Below are 20,564 nucleotides of genomic sequence, written 5' to 3'. Positions count from 1 at the left end.
GAACACAGTAATCTATCCTGGGTTTCTCTACCGGGTACTGCACGGCTGAAGATAATACCGGATCTTATCTCCTTTCTTCCTCCATCTGCGTTGCGTCCGAGGACTGGGATACCTTCCGGGTCGACTAGTCACTCAACTGCTCAATCGAGAAATTTGCCTCTAGGGTGTTTCACCATTCTTCCTCCATTGACTGCATTAACTTCTTCAAGGGAACGATACTTCCGACTCTAGACTTTCACAAAAAAAAAATTCTTATAATCAATTCTCCCACTACAGCTTCCATCTCCCCAGGACTGCTTCCACCACAAAAACTCCTCTCCGAATGATCAGTATCAATTTTTTCTTCCCTTCTCTCCTTTCTCTCAAATTTCCCACCGCTTTCTTCCTGGCCAATCGTTGACTTCCACATCCTTTCATTCGTGCTCCTATTCGTCTCCCTTCATTTCCGTGGGCGTGCTTTCTTTTTCCTAGTGTGACCGAACTTCCGATAATCTGGAAAATACTGGTAATTTCTCGAAATTAAACGTAAGTTCCGGTCAGCTAAGAGTGTTTCAGGCTTTCTTTGTGACCTCACCCCCCATTACTACGTCGCCCACACCTGCTAGAGGTCGAACCGTGAAATTTATTAATAGGGCCACTTCCGCACTCAGCGCCCTTTCTATAGTGTATATGCTCCTGTCTTAAGTGGGATTTGTTTCGGTCCATTATGATTGCTTTTACTGACTCGCTTAAGGAATTTTTCCATACAACCGAGATTTAACTAACTGGGTGTGTTTGGACTAACCTTCGAATTTCAGTGTTTCTTAACAAATGATACATGACTGAAACTAACTATATACGCCACAATTAATTCTTCCAATATTTAACAAACTTTATTAAATTATTGTAAGGCTGGGTCCTTACACCTCCTCGATCTGCAATTACAGCCTTGCAATGATTTGGCATAATGTTAATCAACTTCTGGATATATGTTTGCCCAATTTCGTGGTACCACACCCTTACAATGCTCTCCTGCAGCTGATTCTTGTTGGCTTCTGAGCAATTTTAGATGACATTATGTACCAGCAGTTGTCAATAGGGTTAAAATCTGCACTGTTGCCGGACTATTCCTTAAGGGAGAAAAATGAGGGAAAACATTGATATAAGTTATGTTTTAAGTAAGCCTTTGAGACAAGAAGACAAACTCATCATTAAATTTAAATAGCATTAAACTTACCAATTTTGCTGTGTGGCAAGGTGCTAGTCCTGTTGAAAAATGCAGTTTTGGACATCTATGTGGTAATTCCTAATAACGGGTTTCAGGCACTCCTCCAAGATAGCAGTGTAGGTTTCTGCATTCACTGTTCCATTAATAAACTTAATTATCCTCACCCTTTTGCTTGTTATGCATCACCAGACCATCTGACCAGCAGAGAACTTTACAGTCGGTGTTATGCAGTCAGGATGGTATGCCTCCGATTTTCATCTTCTGACATATCACTTCCCATCCAAGACATGCAGATTGAATTTCGATTTGTCGGAAAAGATGGTGTCCCATTGCTCTTTTGTCCATAAAACATCCGTTTTAGTGCAAGCAAGTCACTTCTTTCTCATTTGTTGGGTCAACAAAGGCTTCTTCTTGGTCCGATAGGCATGCAGACCACAATCTGAAAGCAGTCTTTGGATAGTTCGTGCACTTGTTTCAACACCAGAGGCCATCTCAAAGTCCAGTTTATCAGGAGCACTACAAAGGCATAGCCGTTTCAAATATCAATCTTAGGAAGGCGTAGTCACTCTCTTATGGCCTGATCCAAGTCTTCTCTTCACATAACAGATTTCACGCTTTAATTTCAGCACCTGGGATACTGTTGACTGGTGTAAGCCTATTTTATCAGCGATAGCATGCGTAGAAAGCCCTTCCTGGGACAGAGCAACAGCTACACTTTTTTTTTTTTTGGTGTCAACTGAACATATGGAGCCATGCTTGCACTTCCGCAAAACAAGATACTAATGAGTTTATACCCTTCCAACGCCGTATTTATAGAAACGGCTGGTGCAATACCTTACAGTTACTGTCTGATGCAATAGAAGCATTATCTGACATGCTACCTTTTGCTTTGCAACAAACAAAATTAGTGTAATCAAACAATATCTTATACATTTCACTACAAATGTTACTTTTTAATTTGATGCAGTTTTTTTTGTCCGCTACCATATATTGTAGTTTTATGAAAATATTAAGGCACCTTAGAAAAGCCAGGGAGATAAAAATTGCATCAGTTGGCTTTTTGTAGATTAGTCCTGGAAATGCCTTCCCCTACTTCAGATTTCATTTTGACATGGTTCTGAAAATCTGGTCATTCTATGTTTGAACAAGGATTGAAATGACACAAAGTCCAAATTGTAATATATCAATTGTTACTTGCAATTATGTTGCCTCACAAATACAGATTCCTTAATACCAGTATAATTGATTCTCAAAACTTTTTACAAAATTCATTGCAGAAAACTTTAAAATATACTTAGATTAAGATTCCATAAACATTTGTACATCTGTATTTAATGTCATATTACTAGTTTTGAATGCATATGTGAAAATTCCTCTGTTTGTCCATACAGTGTGAACTGTTTGTGTGTGAACTCTTTAAATACCATTTGGTTTTTACTGCTGGTTGATACCAATAGTATCAACCACCAGTCCTTGATAAAGGTGCAATATTAAAAAAAAGACTTAGTTTAGCTTAAGGCTTGGCATAAAGATATTTGTAACTTGTCTTTTTTCAGCTCAGATTAAATAGCAGTATTATATTTCATGTATTATTTTCTTCAACGTATCTTGCAGCTTTGTGAATTCTTTACCAACAGGTTTAAATGAGTTTACAATTTGCTGTGCTGTGCATATCTGCATTTATAGAAGAGCTTCAGTATTCTTTAAAAATTTACCTAGTTTTTAATAAATAAATGTGATTAGAAAAAGTAGCACCTTAATTACTAATAGGAAGGTAAGCTTTCTGAAAATACTGTAGTTATTGTATTAGTGTAAATAAATCTTACTTAATGTATTTTTGTCTTTTCTTTTGAATAGGACCAGCACCAGACGGTGTGACTAATCAGATCCACAGCCTTACAATGAACATTTCAGAATATCACATATGCTCCAATTTAGAATGTGACTTTTCAAAAATAGGCACACAAGATTATACCATTGATGGGTCCACATATACAGTTGAAGTGGTTGACTCTGTTGCTGATTATTTAGAAATGATGAAAGAAATATTTGACTTTGCATCTATTAAAGAGCTTCTCTCTGGATCATTTAAAATTTTAATAAATGCTATGCATGGAGGTAATTATCTAAAAAATATTTTGTTTGCTTGAGAATATTTTAATTCAGACCTGCTAATTCTTCAGTGGTACAGCCTTGGTAGATTTCTATGGAACCTTAATGCTCTGCTGTTAAATCCCATTTTTTTTAAAAATCTTATTGAAATAAATATATGAATTTCCTTGTATAATTAATATATGCACTGCACTAAATCATAATAACAGGATTTAGAAATTTAATAACTGAACATTACAAGAAATACAAACGTTTCAGAACACCGTGGTTCTTTCATTGGCCTCCTAAGATGTAATTTCATTATATATCTATTCTAATTCATAAGTAGTCGAAACAGTTTTGTTGCATAATTTTAAAACCTAAGGTGTGATTATCCTCTTTACAATGGAAAGATTGCCAGAAAAACTAGCTAATTGACGAATGTAATGCATAACTTTAGAGAGACAAACAATGTATAAATTGTTGTAAATGTGTGAAGACATTTAAAGCATGTGAGACATTAGTTTTCAAATGCCATCTTTACTTTTTATTAACTTAGAAATGACAGTGACTGTGGATGGATGGCTTCCATAGTCACATCTTAGGAAGACTTCAATACAGTGTGTCAGGGTTAACTAGGTCAACAGATTTAAGCAACAGCAAGGATCTCCCCCCCCCCCCCCCCCCCGTGGGAGAAAAAGCTATTAAAAGGAATGTTTGAAACAGTGGATAAAATTTATTTATTTTACCTTAAAGAAAGTTTTTTTTTTTTTTTTTTTTTTTTTTTTTATATATATCACTCTTTATTAGCAAAGAGGTGTGGTTGTTTAATTATACTTAAATTTATAAATTTGCTCAAAATACATGTACAAGACATGTATTTAAAATTGTAATATGTATTAGAAATACATATTACATTTTAAAAAATTCCATTTACTCATCTGAAAAAAAAATTAACTTATTTTTAAACTCAATTTTATAATTGTTAAATTTTTCAGAGTTAGATTGAGAAACTCCACTCTATCTCATAGACTTTCTGTTTCTGCTGCATGCCTTTTCTACAGATAATTCTATAGGCACTGTTCTTCTGAATTGTCTTCTATAATTCCTGTTCTCTCTTTCAAAATGGTCCGAACACATGCTGCCACAAGCCAACATCCATTTACTGTCCAACTTCAAACCCATAGAACCAGTGGTGTAGCTAAGTTTTTTGGGCCCTTAGGCAAGAAATTGTTTTGGGCCATTTATTTTTATTAAAATAAATTTTAATTAGGTATAATGTAAAAAAAAATGTTGAATCATTTTAATAACATAAATATGTATTTTATTTATTTCTTTATAATTTTACAAACATCAAAAACATGAAAATTAATATTACAATATGATACTACTTATTAAATACAATTTGACAAACAAAAAATTATACTATAACTAATAAATTGACGAAAAAAGGTTAATGTTACTTTTAGCGCTTTTACATTTGCAAAATCATTAATAAAATCCATTTTACTGGCATATTTATGCTCAATAGCCAATATTGCAAGATTGCACAGTCTACTTTGACCAATAGCATTTCTTTTATAATCTTTTATTGTTCATAATTTACTAAATGATCTTCTTCCGGCAGAGGCAACTGGCAGGGTAAAAAATAACAAAGTAAATTTCTAAAAAGTCAAATAAAAAATAAATTTTTGTTAATAAGTGTGATTAAATTACAATATTGAATAGGCAGTTGGGGGGAGAGAGAGTACAGATGAATATTTTTTGAGATTTTCACACTCACTTAATATATCAGCATTTGACTTTTTTTTAGTTCTAGTATTGCAAAATAATTTTTTACTAACTTCATACTTTCAAAACGATTTTTAATTTGTGTTATAATTTTGTCGAAAACAGTAAAAAACACTGATTTTAAACTGTCTCTATCAAAAAAAAAAAAAAAAAAACCTGACGCATCGTACTGTCTTTTAGTTCTGTGTCGTTTATCTTCAGATTTGGGAACTACCCTGAACTCCTTGGCAATTTTCTCAATTCGTATTTAATTTGTATGAGTTTGGAATGTTTTGTAAATTTTTACTGACTTGATCCAATACAGAAATACATTCGAGCTCTATATCATGCTTCTGTACAGTTTTTGAAGCATAATTAATTTTGCACAAATGTCATCATTTTCTTCATTATTCTAAGCGCTTTGTCTCAGTCTGCTTTTATAGTTGATTTAAGATTAATTTCTGTCAAAGCTTTTATAATATCTGCAAAACGAACTTTCACAGCTGTTATAGACTGTAATCTACCAGACCAATGAGTAGGGTTGAGTTTTTTTTAATGTAACTTCAGATTCCCCAGTAAATTTAGAAAGAAGATCCCATCTTTTTTGTACTATGTTCAAAATTTGTATAATTTTTTTGGAAAATGTCGAAAAATGATGAAACGTTATTAACCCCTTCATGGATTATCCCGAGATATCTCGTTTTTAGTTTTAAAAGTTATTTGAATAACTTTAATACCCGAAGCAAACAATAATATCTCCAAATTTAGAATTGAAACTTATTTTCTCGGGCATTTTTGCATTAGCCAGATAAATCTCGGGATTTTCTAATGTCTGGCAGCAGACAACTGGCTTTCATTTTACTTATATTTACTTATTGTACAGCAATGTCAGAACAGTAGCTCGCATTCCTATATGTCACCAGTAAGCAAAATAAAATTTGCCATCCTAAATGCTGAATACTAATAAGCATTAACCAATTAGAAATCTATATCGAAAAATATTTTGGCACCCTCTTGAACTGCTGCCCGTAAGCGGTGCTTACCTCACCTATCCACTTGCGGCGGCCGTGTGTCAGAATGTAGTTAGTTCACGATTATTGCTTGTGGTGGGAGGTTACTGCTTGTGCATTCCATTCATTAAATGATTCATCTTGATTCATTAAATTTATATAATGAGTAGTGAAGAGTTTTTCTTTTCCTTTCTTTTAGCTCAAGCGCTAAATTATTTAAAAGATCTGTATAATTTGCAATTTTTTTGGCATGCACGAGATAACTCAGGATAGCCAAATGGGTTAATTACTCCCATGTATTTTCTACTAAAAAATTTATAAAAAAGACAAACTATACAATGAGTATTCTCATGGTGCCTACTTCTAATATGTAAAATAAAAAAAGTCGATCCGTTATGGCACATTTTCAGGAAAAAATTGTTCTGGGAAGGGGTTAAACAATTTACGCTATCATTAATAACTATATTTAAATTGTGACTTGCACAATGAATGTACTCTGCATTTGATTGGATCCTTTTAATGTGTGACTGCATACCATTATAAACCCCACTCATGGCATTAGCCCCATCATATCCCTGACAGTAACATTTTTTTTCAGTGGGAATATTTAGTTTGTGTAATATTTTCATTTATTATCCATCATAATTTCTGCCGAATGATCATTCATGTCATAGAATCCTAAAAACGTTTCACGAATTTCAAAATCTTTGAATTTTTCATTTTTATCACCAATTATGTGAACATGTCGTACAATAACAATTAATTGATTTTTTTTTTTTTTTTTTTGTGAGATCTTGAGTAGTATCCAAAATTAGTCAATAGAATGGTGCTGAATTAATTTTGAGTGTAACACTTTTCTTTGGTTAATTTGGTTTCTTTTATTAATTTGGTACCTAAACATTCTATTAACTCATTTTGGATAGTGGGGCTTAAATAAGTTACTGAATCAGATGGCTTATTAATAATTTGTTTCATTACATCATCATAGCAGGAAATTAAATGGACTTGTGATAAAAAATTGCCATGTAATCTTCCGAAAATCCTTCCCAATGACTGCGAAATGCTAAAGAATTTTTAGCCAAAATAAGCGTTATCCGAATAACCGTTCTAGTACCATTTTCCAAATGAGGATCTGTATCTTACTTGTTCCTCAAGATCTTTATTAATTGTTGTGTTTTTTGCCACATTTCATGTATAGCACATGCCTCAATATGATGTTGAGAACCACTGAGTTTTAATCTGAAAAGAATTTTTTTTTTTTTTTTTTTTTTTTTCCAATATCGTAGTCTGGAGTAGCACGAGGAACTGAACAATACATTGAGTAGACTATTAGTAGTAAGCGTCATTAAAAACTTATATTTTGTTGTTCAGAATCCCTTGGAAATGGTCCCTTTAGGTCTCTGAGGCGACAAACTCATGTTTCTTTTTGTTTCATCGGAAATGTTTATCTCCACATATTCTCCAAGATCGCTTGAGGGAATAAACGGTGCAGTGCATTCAACACTAATTTCCAACAAAGGCATATCTATTATTGTTGAATTGTTTTCATAGATGACCCTGCTTGATTTAAATGATCCACAGATATATTTACACCAGCAACATTCTTTTCTGCATTTTTCGATTCAATACTGGTCTTTTCTTTACCTTCTGGACATAATTCATTACTGTGTTTTGTAAAGAAATGATCTAATTTAGGTAATTTATTGACTGCTTGTTCTTTTGCTTTCTTCATTGTTCTTTTTTGGGCTCCACTCTTTCCCTTTTTCTTTTCATCCATTTTTAACTAAAAATTAATTTAATTTTAATCTTTATATTTTAAATACAAATAGCAATAATAAACAAATACATTTTTGTATGTAAATTGCTGTTTTGATAATGACTTGAACTTGAACAAACTTGAATTATTATTATTAGCTATATAGTGCAAGGAAACCTGGTGCTTATGCTGCACCAAAAAAAAAAAAAATTCCTGAGAGAGAGAGAGAGAGAGAGAGAGAGAGAGAGAGAGAGAGAGAGAGAGAGAGAGAGAATGAATCACCAAGAAAGAGAAGAATGATGATGTCCAGCTCAGGACCCTGGGGTTATGATTGCTAATAATGAAGAATTACAGAGCTCCTCGGACATCTTGAACAGCACAATAAAGGAGTAAAATATGAAGATTAACAGCACAGGATCTAGAAAAGTTGAACAGATGGGCTGAGAGGTGGCAACTGAAGTTTAACATTAACAAATGTAAAATACTGCATATCGGAAGCAGTAACCCCAGAGTAACGTATCAATGGTGTGGTACTACACTGACAATGGTAGAGAGTGAAAAGGACCTGGGGGTAATTGTGCAGGCAGATATGAAGTTTTCTAAGCAGTGCAGACAGTCTGCAAGAGTAGCTCATGGTGTCTTGTCAATGATATACAGGAATTTTTTATCAGGGATAAGGAGGTGATTATCCCTTTGTATAAGGCAATGGTCAGGCCACATCTTGAGTACTGTATTCAGGTCTGAAAGCCACATTTTAAGAAGGATGTAGAGCTGCTGGAGCGAGTACAGAGAAGGGCAAACAAGATTAGTGAATGGAACAAAGGGTTGCTCTTACGAAGAAAAGCTTAAGTTTTGCAAATTACAGTGTCTGGAGACTAAGCACCTGTGAGGTGATCTGATTGAGTTGTATAAAGCCTTGAATGGTTTGAGCATGCTCAGTGCTGATGGAATTCTTCCTCTTGCTCAGAATAATTGCCTGAGATGGCATAATTCAAATTGGGGAAAGACAGTTGTAGGATAGACGTGCGGAAGTTTGCCTTTAGCTAGCGGGTGGTTGATTGCTGGAACAAAATGTTCAGGAAAAATTTTTGGAGCGAATGGATGGGTGAAATGAGAAGGGGTGTGTGTGTGTGTGTGTGTGTGTGTGTGTGTGTGTTTTGTTTGGCTGATGCTATATAGGCTTACTTTTTTTGCACCCTTGCTAATGCTAATTATACCACTGTTTTACATTTATTTTAATTTAAAACCCCTCACTATGGATCCTAAAGTTAATAAACCTTGTAGAGAGAAAAAAAGAAGAATAATTGAGAACATTAAAGCTTAATGACAAACTTGACAATAACAATATATCAAGATGTATTGTTATTTCTTGATATAATAACAATATATCAAGATATATGTTATTTCTTGATATAATATAGCCACATTTAGAGATTGGAGTTTTTGTAGATTTATTTGTGGTTCTTGAATGCAAGTTTTGTCTGACATTTTACAGGAAGTGACTTTTACAGGTTCCATATTCTCCTTACATTGATCATAAAATAGAATGGGCATAAGTACCAGTGTGTTAATGGCAGAATATGCAAGGACTACTTATGCCATTGGAACCAATTTTTGATAACAGATAGGCGATGTTTTGGTCTCTTTCTCCTTAGGTCAATATAGCTACTTATTGCAGACGTGCTGGCCTCACTCAAAATCAAAGTTCCAGTTCATACCACATATGTTCAGTGGGGTAACGGTAGGAACTCATGACAATTTTTATTGTTATAAGGGTTTCTGGTGCAAGGATTACTTGTGCCATTGTATCATGCATTGGATCGTCAACATGTTTGTTTTTTTATGTGCAGTAATAAAATTGCATTCTTAATCTCTCCATTTCTTATTTAACCTCATTATTTCTGCTTTAAACAAATATATTAAAAATAAAACTTTGTAGATAAGGAAAAATCAAGATAATGGCATTGTGAATCCCCGAAGGTGCCATTATTCTGAAAGTCTACTTAATGTAAGAAGTAGTATGTACGTATGCTTTATTATTGGCAAATATAGGTATGGCTTTTTTTCTTTTTTTTTTTGTAATTCCCTCCAACTTTTTTAGAGAAAAACGGGGGGGGGGGGCTAAAAAGGTAGACAGCACTGACATATGGTACTACTAGTTTCTGTTAGTCATATAAGGCTACAGCCCTGTCTGTCAAGATATACTTTAGTTTTTTTTTTTTTTACTCCATGTTACTGGCCAATCCTCTTAGTTCATTTTAATAATGAAAGCTATATATTAGATATACACTGAGCCAAAACATGACCAGCGAATCGTTATGCAAATCGTTCAGCAGTTATGCAACTGCTGAAGCATGCTCAATTCTTGTTTATTGAGGTTTTGCTTGCTGACAATGAACATAACAATGATGTGCAGGCTTTAATAAATGGGTTATAAAAACATGTATGAAGTGCACGTTTAAAGCACATGGGGATTTTATTTATTTAAAAATGTTTTCAATATAAAAAAAAAATTTAATTTTTGCAATTATGTTCATAATATATTGAAAATAAAGTTGTCTTCATTAAAGTGAACAATTTTGAATTATTTTGTGCCTTTGTATAAGCATAATAACAGTGAAAAAAGGCCATAAAACATGCCTGCTAATGTTATATTTTTATTGTGTCCAGTATAGGATTAATTAAAAAAAAAAAAAAAGGCTTAAATCTTAAAACCACTCCTTTTCCGTGAGAAAAGGGGATACTTGAACATACTTGAACTAAGAATTTCTTTTTTTTGTACATTTGAAGGCTAATTGCATGTTGATATAAATTAACATTTTCATAATATAAATTCATTTTTCATATGGATATTTCAATATATATAATTATGAAAAAAGAATGATTTTTATTTGTCAGATTCTAATGAAATTTGGAATGGATCAGGTTTGATTGATTGATTTGGTAGTTGTTGGCGCATCGGCTTCTGTGGCCATATTGCACCTCCCAAGGTTTTTGCAGTACTTTGATCCAAGCCCGAGGCGGGAATCGAACCCGCGACCTTTGGGTTGCCGGGTAGGTACTTTACCCACTCGGCTAGCCCGGTCGGCCATGGATCAGGATCTTTCTGAAGGAGCGAAATAATATAAAATTTCTTAGACAGCCTTAAACATCCTTTAAAAGGGTGGAAATAATTTCGTACAAAAATATAATTGTGCTTTGAGCAAATGCAGAGTCATTTAGATATTGATTCTGGGTTGTTTATAGACATTTAATAATCTGTTCATCTCTTATTTTGATTTATAATAAAAAGTAAACCAGAAACAGTTAAATTTTGGAACTTAACTAAAATATTTGCTTTAGTTATGTCCATGGGCATTGTTCTTTTAAATTAGTAACTATAATTCCTCCACTTTTTCTGATTCTGTTAAAAATGACTGGTATTTTTATCAGATATGTTAAATGGCATTTCACTTATGATGTGGTGTTACGTATGCATTTGCCCAACTTTTCTCATTTACAAATTGTTTTATTATTATTATTATTACTAGCCACATAGTGCAAGGAAGCCTGAGGCTTATGCTGCGCCAGCCAAAAAAAACTTCCGAGTTATCCTGAGTATGCGAGAATCAGAAGTAGAAGGGAATCACCAAGAAAGAGAAGAATGATGATTAGCCTAGTTGCTATATCAGCAAAATCTCTATTTAATCTTGTGAACAGACTATATTATAGATCAGGAGTGGCCTACTTAATTTGTGATGTGATCTACTTTTTTCCTTCAAAATGTGCTGCAATCTACCATCTCAAAAATTTCATTGCACAAGGTGCACAAATCAAGGGATGACTGTGTATTTAAAATTTTGTCTTGATCGCCCAAAATTAAATCCGCGATTAACTGGTAGATCGCAATCGACTCGTTGGCCATCCCTATTATAGACCAGTGGCTGTTTGTGGCTCTAGTCTTGCATTGTGTTATGCTCTGACTTGTAATAGACCTAAAATTCTACTTAAAAAATCAAGTCGCCATTTAATGAGAAAAGGTGAAACTTGCAATTCTGGCTCTTTTCTTTGGCAAATAACTATCACTTGCATACAAAAAAAAGGTGAATGTATGTAATGAGACATCACTATTTTTATGACTATACAGTTATTAGCTTTACTGCCTTACTTCCTTTTATAACTTTGCCAATACCATTACTATATCACTAGTATAATATTTGCATAAATAGTTGCAAAAATTTTTGCAAACATTTATTAATTTTATTTATTAGTAACTGGACCTTATGCCAAGAGGATATTTTGTGAAGAATTAGGAGCACCAGCCAACAGTGTTGTAAACTGTGTTCCATTGGAAGATTTTGGTGGTCACCATCCTGATCCTAATTTAACTTATGCTGCAGACTTAGTTAAAGCTATGGAAGCTGGCGAATATGGATTTGGTGCAGCCTTTGATGGTGATGGGGTTTGTAACCTGTTTTGTTGATTTTTGATCATATATTTATAATTCATAATTACTATTTCAAGTAACTTTTAGAGATTGGAGTTTTTGTAGATTTATTTTGTGGTTTTTGAATCCAAGTTTTGTCTGACATTTTACAAGAAGTGACTTTTACAGGTTCCATATTCTCCTTACATTGATCACAAATAAAAAGGTGCCTTTGGCCTAATTTGGATGATTTAGTTAGGTTCTTTTTTAGTACAAGAATTACAGATCAGCCCAAGGCATTTAGTGTATATTTAATAATAATTTGTGGAAATGATTTCTTTATTATCTCCACAAATCTGATTTGATAATTCAATATTATGGTTCAGCAGGAAATCATTCTAGGCCAGTTACAATTTTAACTGGTGAACCATAATTTTAAATTATTGAATCAGTAGATGATACAAAATAATTCTGAAATTTCTCTGCTATCTTTGCAGCACTTAAAGTTTTTAGAATTTGGTGTTTTTTGGTAATTAAAGGACTATTATGCCAGTCATGGAGGGGTAGATTGTTTGACCATGACAGCCAGTTGTCTTCCAACTGTTTGGAGGATTCATTCTGCTCCTTATTTTTGTTACCTTGGTAGACAGCATTTTCACTTACCAAATCCTAAGGGGCTTATCCCAACAGTAATACCGTCCTTGGCCTTTCACCCCTGTCTAGTGATTAATGGACCTGGCTCATAGAATGGCTATTTGCATCTTCAACATAAAAATAATAATTTACTTCAATGGTTGGTGAGAAACGCTAAAAATCATAATATAAAAATAATAAATTACCTGCATAAGTGCAGAACTTGACTGGTGTGTTCTCTTGTTCAGCTCACAAAGATGAATCCAGCTGTGCTAAATTATAAACAAAACTGTATGGAAAAATTTAGTAGAAGTACTTAATGACAAAGAACACTGAAGTCAGGTGATGGCACTAACTTGTGCATACACAGGTGCCAGTTACTCTCTAGCTCAGGCCTGGGAAAACTATGGCCCGCGAGCTTTAATGGTATTTTCGAAAAAAGTTTACTTATTTTATGCCTTTTGCGACGCCTTTTTGAAAAATAAATTTGTGTATGTAATACATTATAGAATTTGTCCACTCGTAAATTGTTTTATCATCTCTGTATTGTTCAAATTGAGATAGAATTTGAAATTGTGCGCGAACCGGAGCGAGCCAATGGGCGCTTTTATAACGGTATAATTTGAAAAATGCTTAACAGTAACAGAGTTGAAAAATGCTTAACAAGATATAATTTACAATGGAACAAAATGGTCAGCGTAACAACTGACGGAGCAGCAAATTCGACAGGTAAAAATGTTGGAGCGTTAAAGAAAATTAAGGATAAAATTTGTGAAAATTATCCTGATTATAATTTAATTACAATTCATTGTATTATACATCAACAAGTACAGTAAACCCCCGCTATTCGCGGTATCTGTATTCGCGTATTCGCGATCGCCGATTTAATATAAAATGAAACCTAAAAAAATGTGAATTTTAAAACGCCGTGAATATTTTCCGCCATAAAAAACATGGGCGTGGCTAAAATTATCTGTCCTGGTCAAAACAGCGCTCAGTGGGTGGGGGGAGAGGGGTGAAAAAATCACGAGCGTGGATGTTTCTCGCTAATCCTTGTTCAGTATGTGTTAATCATGGAAGGTTTCGTCGTTTGATTTTAATTGATATGTTTATAAATTGAATAAATTTATTAATTTATAAATTGATATGCTTACAAAAATGATAACTCTACCGTTTTGCAGTGTAAAACAGACTTTTTCGAGTGCGTTAACGGAAGAAAGTGACTTTATTTTGGTCAAGTTCTTTCTAACCCCTACAAAAATATAGCTACGAATAAAAAGAGAAATGTGAAAATATCAAAGAAGGTGATGACACTAGCGAATAAAATTGAGTTATTAGACGAAATTTCTAATGGTGAAAGTGTCTCCTCAGTGGCAAAACATTATAAAATCAATGAGTTAACAGTACGATCAATCAAGAAATCGGAAGAAAAAATCTGCCGTAGTGTCCGTGAAACCGCGCTAATTGCTTCAAAAATTTGCTCTGTAACTCGTGATGTTAAATAAAAAAAAAATGGAAAAGCTTTAAGTCTGTGGATAGAAGACCGAATTCAAAATAAAATTCCGTTAAGTTCACTCATCATTCGTGAAAAGGCAAAACTTACTTTAGCGAAACTGGTGATAGCACTGGCGGGATGTTTTTTTTTTGCTAGCAAAGGCACTGATTTGAAAGATTTGTTTGAAATTGCTAATAATTATTACATTTAATATTAAATTGTTTCTTATTTTCATTTCGATGCCATGTGCTTGCTTTTCACTATGTACTGTCATGTCATGTACAGTCATATTATGAAGGTACATATAATACATACATAGACAAAATTTTAGACTAGTTTTTCTTATATATTTCATACTTTGGAACGGAACCCCTTTATTACTATGGGAGCCATAACTCAGTATTCGCGTTTTCGGTATTCGCGACATTTCTCAGGAACGTAACCCCCGCGAATAGCGAGGGTTTACTGTATTATGTAAAAACGTGTTAAAAGTTGAACATGTCACATCTTGTATTATTAAACTAGTAAATTTTAATATGATCGAGGGGCCTGAAACACAGACAATTCGTTCAAGATATTGAATTTGAGTACAATTCACAGATATTCCTTATCATAGCCAAATTCGATGGCTTAGCTTAGGAAAAGTTCTTCGGCAAGTATTGGATCCTAAAGATGACATCGTTCTATTTTTAAAACTGAAAAATATTATGGACTTTCCCGAATTAACTAATAATAACTGGATTTGTGATTTTGCGTTTACCCTGAACATCGTGACACACTTAAATACTTTCAACACCGTGTTACAAGGGAAAAATTTATATGCCCATGATGTGGTAAAAAGTTTGAATGGATTTTAATTAAAACTCCAGTTGTTCCTTCGATATTTATTGACTAACAAGGTAGACCACTTTCCAACCATGATGTTGCTGAAGATTCCAGAAAGTAAATTTGAAAAATATTGTGAAATTATCAACACTGAATGACGACTTTTCACTAAGATTTGGCAACTTCCGAAAAATTGAGACAAGTTTGGCAGTAGTGCACGACCCATTTTCAATAGAAATAGATAGTGCACCAAGCAGTGGCGGATTTCCGCACATTGCACGCGCCTGGGGCCTCTTAAATCGAGGGGGCCTCAAATCTCACGTCTCAAAAAATAAATAAATAAATAAAATTGTTTCATTTTAAATTTTTACACTTATCTTTATTACCGTTACTGAATAAAACTATAATTTAATATGAGAAGTTAAACTCTTATGCGAATATCCCCACATATTATATGAAATATCTATGCAAACTAAATGAATCTGAAGTAGAATACATATTATCATTAATGCTAGATTTCATGTAATAATTTTATGTATTAATGTTAGATTTGGGAGGGATGGTAGTTGTGTCATTTTTTCATTTAAACATTGGTTAAAATATGTATGAAAGAATTGCACAACCAAGATGATTAAAACCGCAACACCAAATCTAGAGCGCGTGCTATAGTAAAAACGTGCACATAGAATGCACACTATAGTGGTACCGAAAATATTTAGAGGGGGGGCCTCAAAATTGAATTGCGCCTGGCGCCTCTCAAGTGCTAAATCCGTCACTGGCACCAAGTGAACCACAACTTCAGATTATAGATCTGCTGTGTGATACCGGTTTAAGGGAATTGCACCGTCGTGAGGAAATCTGTAAATTTTACAATACTCTAAATTCGACGAACTTAAAGATTTTGCCTGAAAAATGTTGGTTATTTTTGGATCAACCTACATATGTGAACAAACATTTTCGATCATGAATCTAAATAAAAATTCTTTACGATCAAGCATCACCGATGAACATTTTACAAGCAGTTTTAAGAAACTCAACTACAAAATTAACACCCGAAATTAAAAAAATGTTAAAAGATGTAAAACAGTTCCATTCATCTCATTAAATTCTTGACTGTTAGAGAATAAATTTTTTTTTTTTATGTTATATATCTTCTTCATGATAAAAAGTAATATATATCTAAAAATAGTATTTTACGTGCGGCCCGCCTTCTTTTCGAATTCCTAATGTGGCCCTTCAGCCAAAAAAGTTTGCCCAGGCCTGTTCTAGCTGAAAGCAAATTTTTACATATCTATCCTGCACCATTCTTTGCATTTATTGCCCCCCCCCATGTGCATTGTGTGAGAAAGAGTTAGAATACCATTGTCATTGAGTTAAACTTAATCTATTTAAAGCCTTAAATACTTCGATCAGATCTTCTTTGCAAATACTGCAGTTTGCAAGATTGAAGCCTTTCTTGATAAGAGTGTCCTTTTATTCCCCTCTCTACTTTCATTGCTCTTCTCCGCACCTATTCCAGCAGATCTACATCCTTCCTAAAATGGGGCTGCCGGACCTCTATGAAGTATTCACAGGCCCAGCACTACGGGTGCACAAGTGAGGCTCTTTCCACAGGTGCCACCTAAAATAGGCATCTGCTAGATGCACTATTGCATATATATATATATATATAGGGTTGTTAAAATTAAAGTATCCCTATGTAGAGGGCTCTGGAGTGAGTTCTAAGGCTCGTACTGAAGAGAAATTTGAATAACAGGTACAATAAAAAAAAAATGTGCTCGCCATTTATTGGGGAAAAAAAAATTAGTTACAAAATTTGTCACTATATGGTGCTGTGACAATACAAATCACTTGAACAGTGCTACAATTGTTCAGTGTGTCCTCCATTTTGGTCAACAACAGTTTCCATTCAAAGAACAGCATTTTCTACAGCAGAAAGTAACATGTCAACTGGAATAACCAGCGCATAACGTCTAATGCTGTCCTTCAGATCTGTCAGAGTTTGACATCCTTCCCGATACACCTGGTTCTTCAAAGAACCCCACAACCAGAAGTCACATGGGGTGAGATCTGGTGATCGGGGTGGCCAAGATGTCTGGAAACAAAGGCTGATGACCTGACGCATTACTAGCCTTACAGTTGAATACGGCATGTCCACTTCACGAGAAACAACTGCCACACTTGTGCTACCACATGGAGATCGACTTGATAAATCCACAACAGCCATAGCCACATCTTCAACATGAGAGGAGTCCACTTGTTTTCATCCTCTACTTGGTTGAAAACAAGTTTCAAATCACCAAGATGTCCTGTTGCTTCAAATTTTGCAATCATTTTGCAGACAGCACAAACAGTCACAAGTCCATGCCTTATGCACTTCTGATGCCAGAATTCTCCGATAGCCGCAGCTGCATTGTTGCTATTCTGATAGTACAGCTTCGCTAATAGCGCCTTTTCTTGCAGCGTTGTTGTCATTGCTGCTGTACTGCAGGCAAACATCTACTGTATGATTTTGAAGAGACTGCTTTGCTTTTATACAGTACAGCAGAGCTGAGAAGTGGCACTGTGGCAATAACTTACGATTATGCAAATAACGTAAGTTATTTGCATAATTGTAATATACAGTGACTATATATATATATATTTAGTATAAATAAAATGAAAGAAAAGAGAAACAGTAAGTGTACCTGAATGTGCAAGGCAGCAAAAACAGGATACAAAAATATAAAGATAAGAATTAAAAATAATTAATAGAAATAATTAAAAGAAAATACTCAGATGGTGAAGTTTACACAAGGTGCCAGGCCTAACAAGAGAAAAAGGAATATTAAGAACCTAAAAAAAAAATGTAGAATTATGTAGAACTAACGGCTGAATTAACAGGCCACTCATATGTACAAAAGCTGAAAGGGAAGTAGAAATTAATAAATGTAAAATAATAAATGTAGTGAGCATCAAAATGAGGGAAAAAAATTTTTTTTTTATGCAAACTAGATAAAAAATAAATAAGATAAAATTGGTACATGGATCAGGTATTTCATCAGGGGACTACACCTGATCATGTACCAAAACACTGCATTTCTATACAAACCCATGTTGATGGAGGAACTACTGAAATATAACTAAATATAACTGAAATATACAAAAAAGGAGGGGAATAAAAATAAAACCTCCAAAAACATGAGTAAGGTAGCCTCAATGCAGTGTGTGAAGTTAAAATAAAACAATTAAATTAAGTCAAATTAAAGTTTAAATGCATGTGGGTTAAAATGAAGTTTTGAAAAATGTTTTTGAGAAAGGTGATTTTATGTAAATTTATATAATAGGCAGTGGTATAGAAATAGGAAGTAATGCAGGGTAAGGGAGGGAAAAAGCTATTAAAAATTAGAGGCGAAAATAGCAAGAATAAGAAAAGTAAGTGTCCGAATCGCCCTCGTATTGCACTAATAGTTCAACAGACGGAAGAAAGAAGAACAGAAAGTAAAAAGATGCGAAGAGAAGGAAAAGAGTTTAAAGGATACTAGGCAAGCTAAGTGTGTAAATACCCAATCTCTTAGAGGAGGCCTTGGCTGAGAGAGTGTTAGAAGTGGAAACTAATACCACTAGCCTGTAATATATTTTTTGAGTGCCGAATGCAGAAAATATAGCCAAAAAAACAAATAAATAGCCGAAAGGTTAATAAAAATAGTGAAAAGAAGAAAAATTAAATACCTTTCAAGTTATGCAACATCAAACTGGGCCAAAATGTAATATATAATGAAAAAAATATTATAAAGAAAATATTTTGTGAACATGATTAATTAAAAATAGAATATAAACAGAGGGAGAACTATGACAACGGTGGAGTTGCTCAGTAGAAAAGAACAATGGAAGCCCTCTATAGTTAAAATGAAATGGAGAAAAATGCATACGATTATAAATTATTAATAATATTAATATAGAAAATAACTTAGAGTGAAAAGGCATGAATATCGTTCAAATAGAAGTCATATAATGCGATCACTTTCAAAGTAGTGGAAATACCACTATTCAAATCTACATCATAGATGTAGATTTTAATGGTGATATTTCCACTACTTTGAAAGTGATCGCATTATATGACTTCTATTTGAACGATATTCATGCCTTTTCACTCTAAGTTATTTTCTATATTAATATTATTAATAATTTATAATCGTATGCATTTTTCTCCATTTCATTTTAACTATAGAGGGCTTCCATTGTTCTTTTCTACTGAGCAACTCCACCGTCGTCATAGTTCTCCCTCTGTTTATATTCTATTTTTAATTAATCATGTTCACAAAATATTCTCTTTATGTTTTCTTCATTATATATTACATTTTGGCCCAGTTTGATGTTGTATAACTTTGAAGGTATTTAATTTTTCTTCTTTTCACTATTTTATTCACCTTTTGGCTATTTGTTTGTTTTTTTAGGCATTCGGCACTTAAAAAATATATTACAGGCTAGTGGTATTAGTTTCCACTTTTACTACCACTCTCACAGCCAAGGCCCTCTCTAAGAGGTTGGGTATTTACACACCTAGCTTGCCTAGTATCCTTTAAACTCTTCCTTCTCTTTGCATCTTTTTACTTTCTATTCTTCTTTCTTCCGTCCATTGAACTATTAATGCAATAAGAGGGCGATTCGGACACTCTTACTTTTCTTATTCTTGCTATTTTCGCCTTTTTAATATTTATTACCTTTTTCTCTCCCTTACCTTGCATTACTTCCTATTTCTATACCACTGCCTGTTACATAAATTTACATAAAATCACCCTTCTCAAAAACATTTTTCAAAACTTCATTTTAACCCACATGCATTTAAACTTTAATTTGACTTAATTTAATTGTTTTATTTTATTTTAACTTCACACCTGCGTTGGGGCTACCTTACTCATGTTTTTGGAGGTTTTATTTTTATTCCCCACCCCCTTTTTTTTTGTATATTTCAGTTATATTTAGTTATTTTAATAGTTCCTCCATCAACATGGGTTTGTATAGAAATGCAGTGTTTTGGTACATGATCAGGTGTAGTCCCCTGATGAAATACCTGATCCATGTACCAATTTTATCTTATTTATTTTTATCTAGTTTGCATCAAAAAAAATTTTCCCCTCATTTTTACCACCCTCATTTTTGATGCTCACTACATTTATTATGGGGGCTTAGAGGGGAACAGGTATCCAGTGTGTTATCAAACACTCAGCCTACAACACTGATGGATCCAATATCTCTCTATTACAGAAGATTTAGGAGAAGTCTGGTTGGCCTGCCTTTCTAAAATCCACTCATGGACACCTTCTCAATGATAAGCCCTGTTACATCACTTAGGTGGCAACGAATTTGTAGAGTGGTTCTATTCAAGACAT

The 20,564-nt window shown here is 33.7% G+C and overlaps 1 protein-coding gene across 2 annotated transcripts in view; it reads left to right on the top strand.

The window, feature by feature from the left end:
* Window positions 1–20,564, top strand: part of Pgm1 (phosphoglucose mutase 1) — a 249,861-nt gene that overhangs the window by 168,991 nt on the left and 60,306 nt on the right. For both annotated transcript variants that reach the window (XM_090374440.1, XM_090374439.1), the window contains exons 3-4: window positions 3,065–3,325; window positions 12,085–12,275. In XM_090374440.1, coding sequence (XP_090230566.1) covers window positions 3,065–3,325; window positions 12,085–12,275 — 452 coding nt within the window. The remainder of the gene's footprint in view (window positions 1–3,064; window positions 3,326–12,084; window positions 12,276–20,564) is intronic.

The sequence above is a fragment of the Mastigoproctus giganteus genome, chromosome 5 (genome assembly GCF_048544385.1).
Source record: "Mastigoproctus giganteus isolate SK-2022 chromosome 5, ASM4854438v1, whole genome shotgun sequence".
NCBI lineage: Eukaryota > Metazoa > Arthropoda > Arachnida > Uropygi > Thelyphonidae > Mastigoproctus > Mastigoproctus giganteus.
Note: the sequence above shows the minus strand (reverse complement) of the source record. Positions and strands in the feature narration are given on the sequence as shown.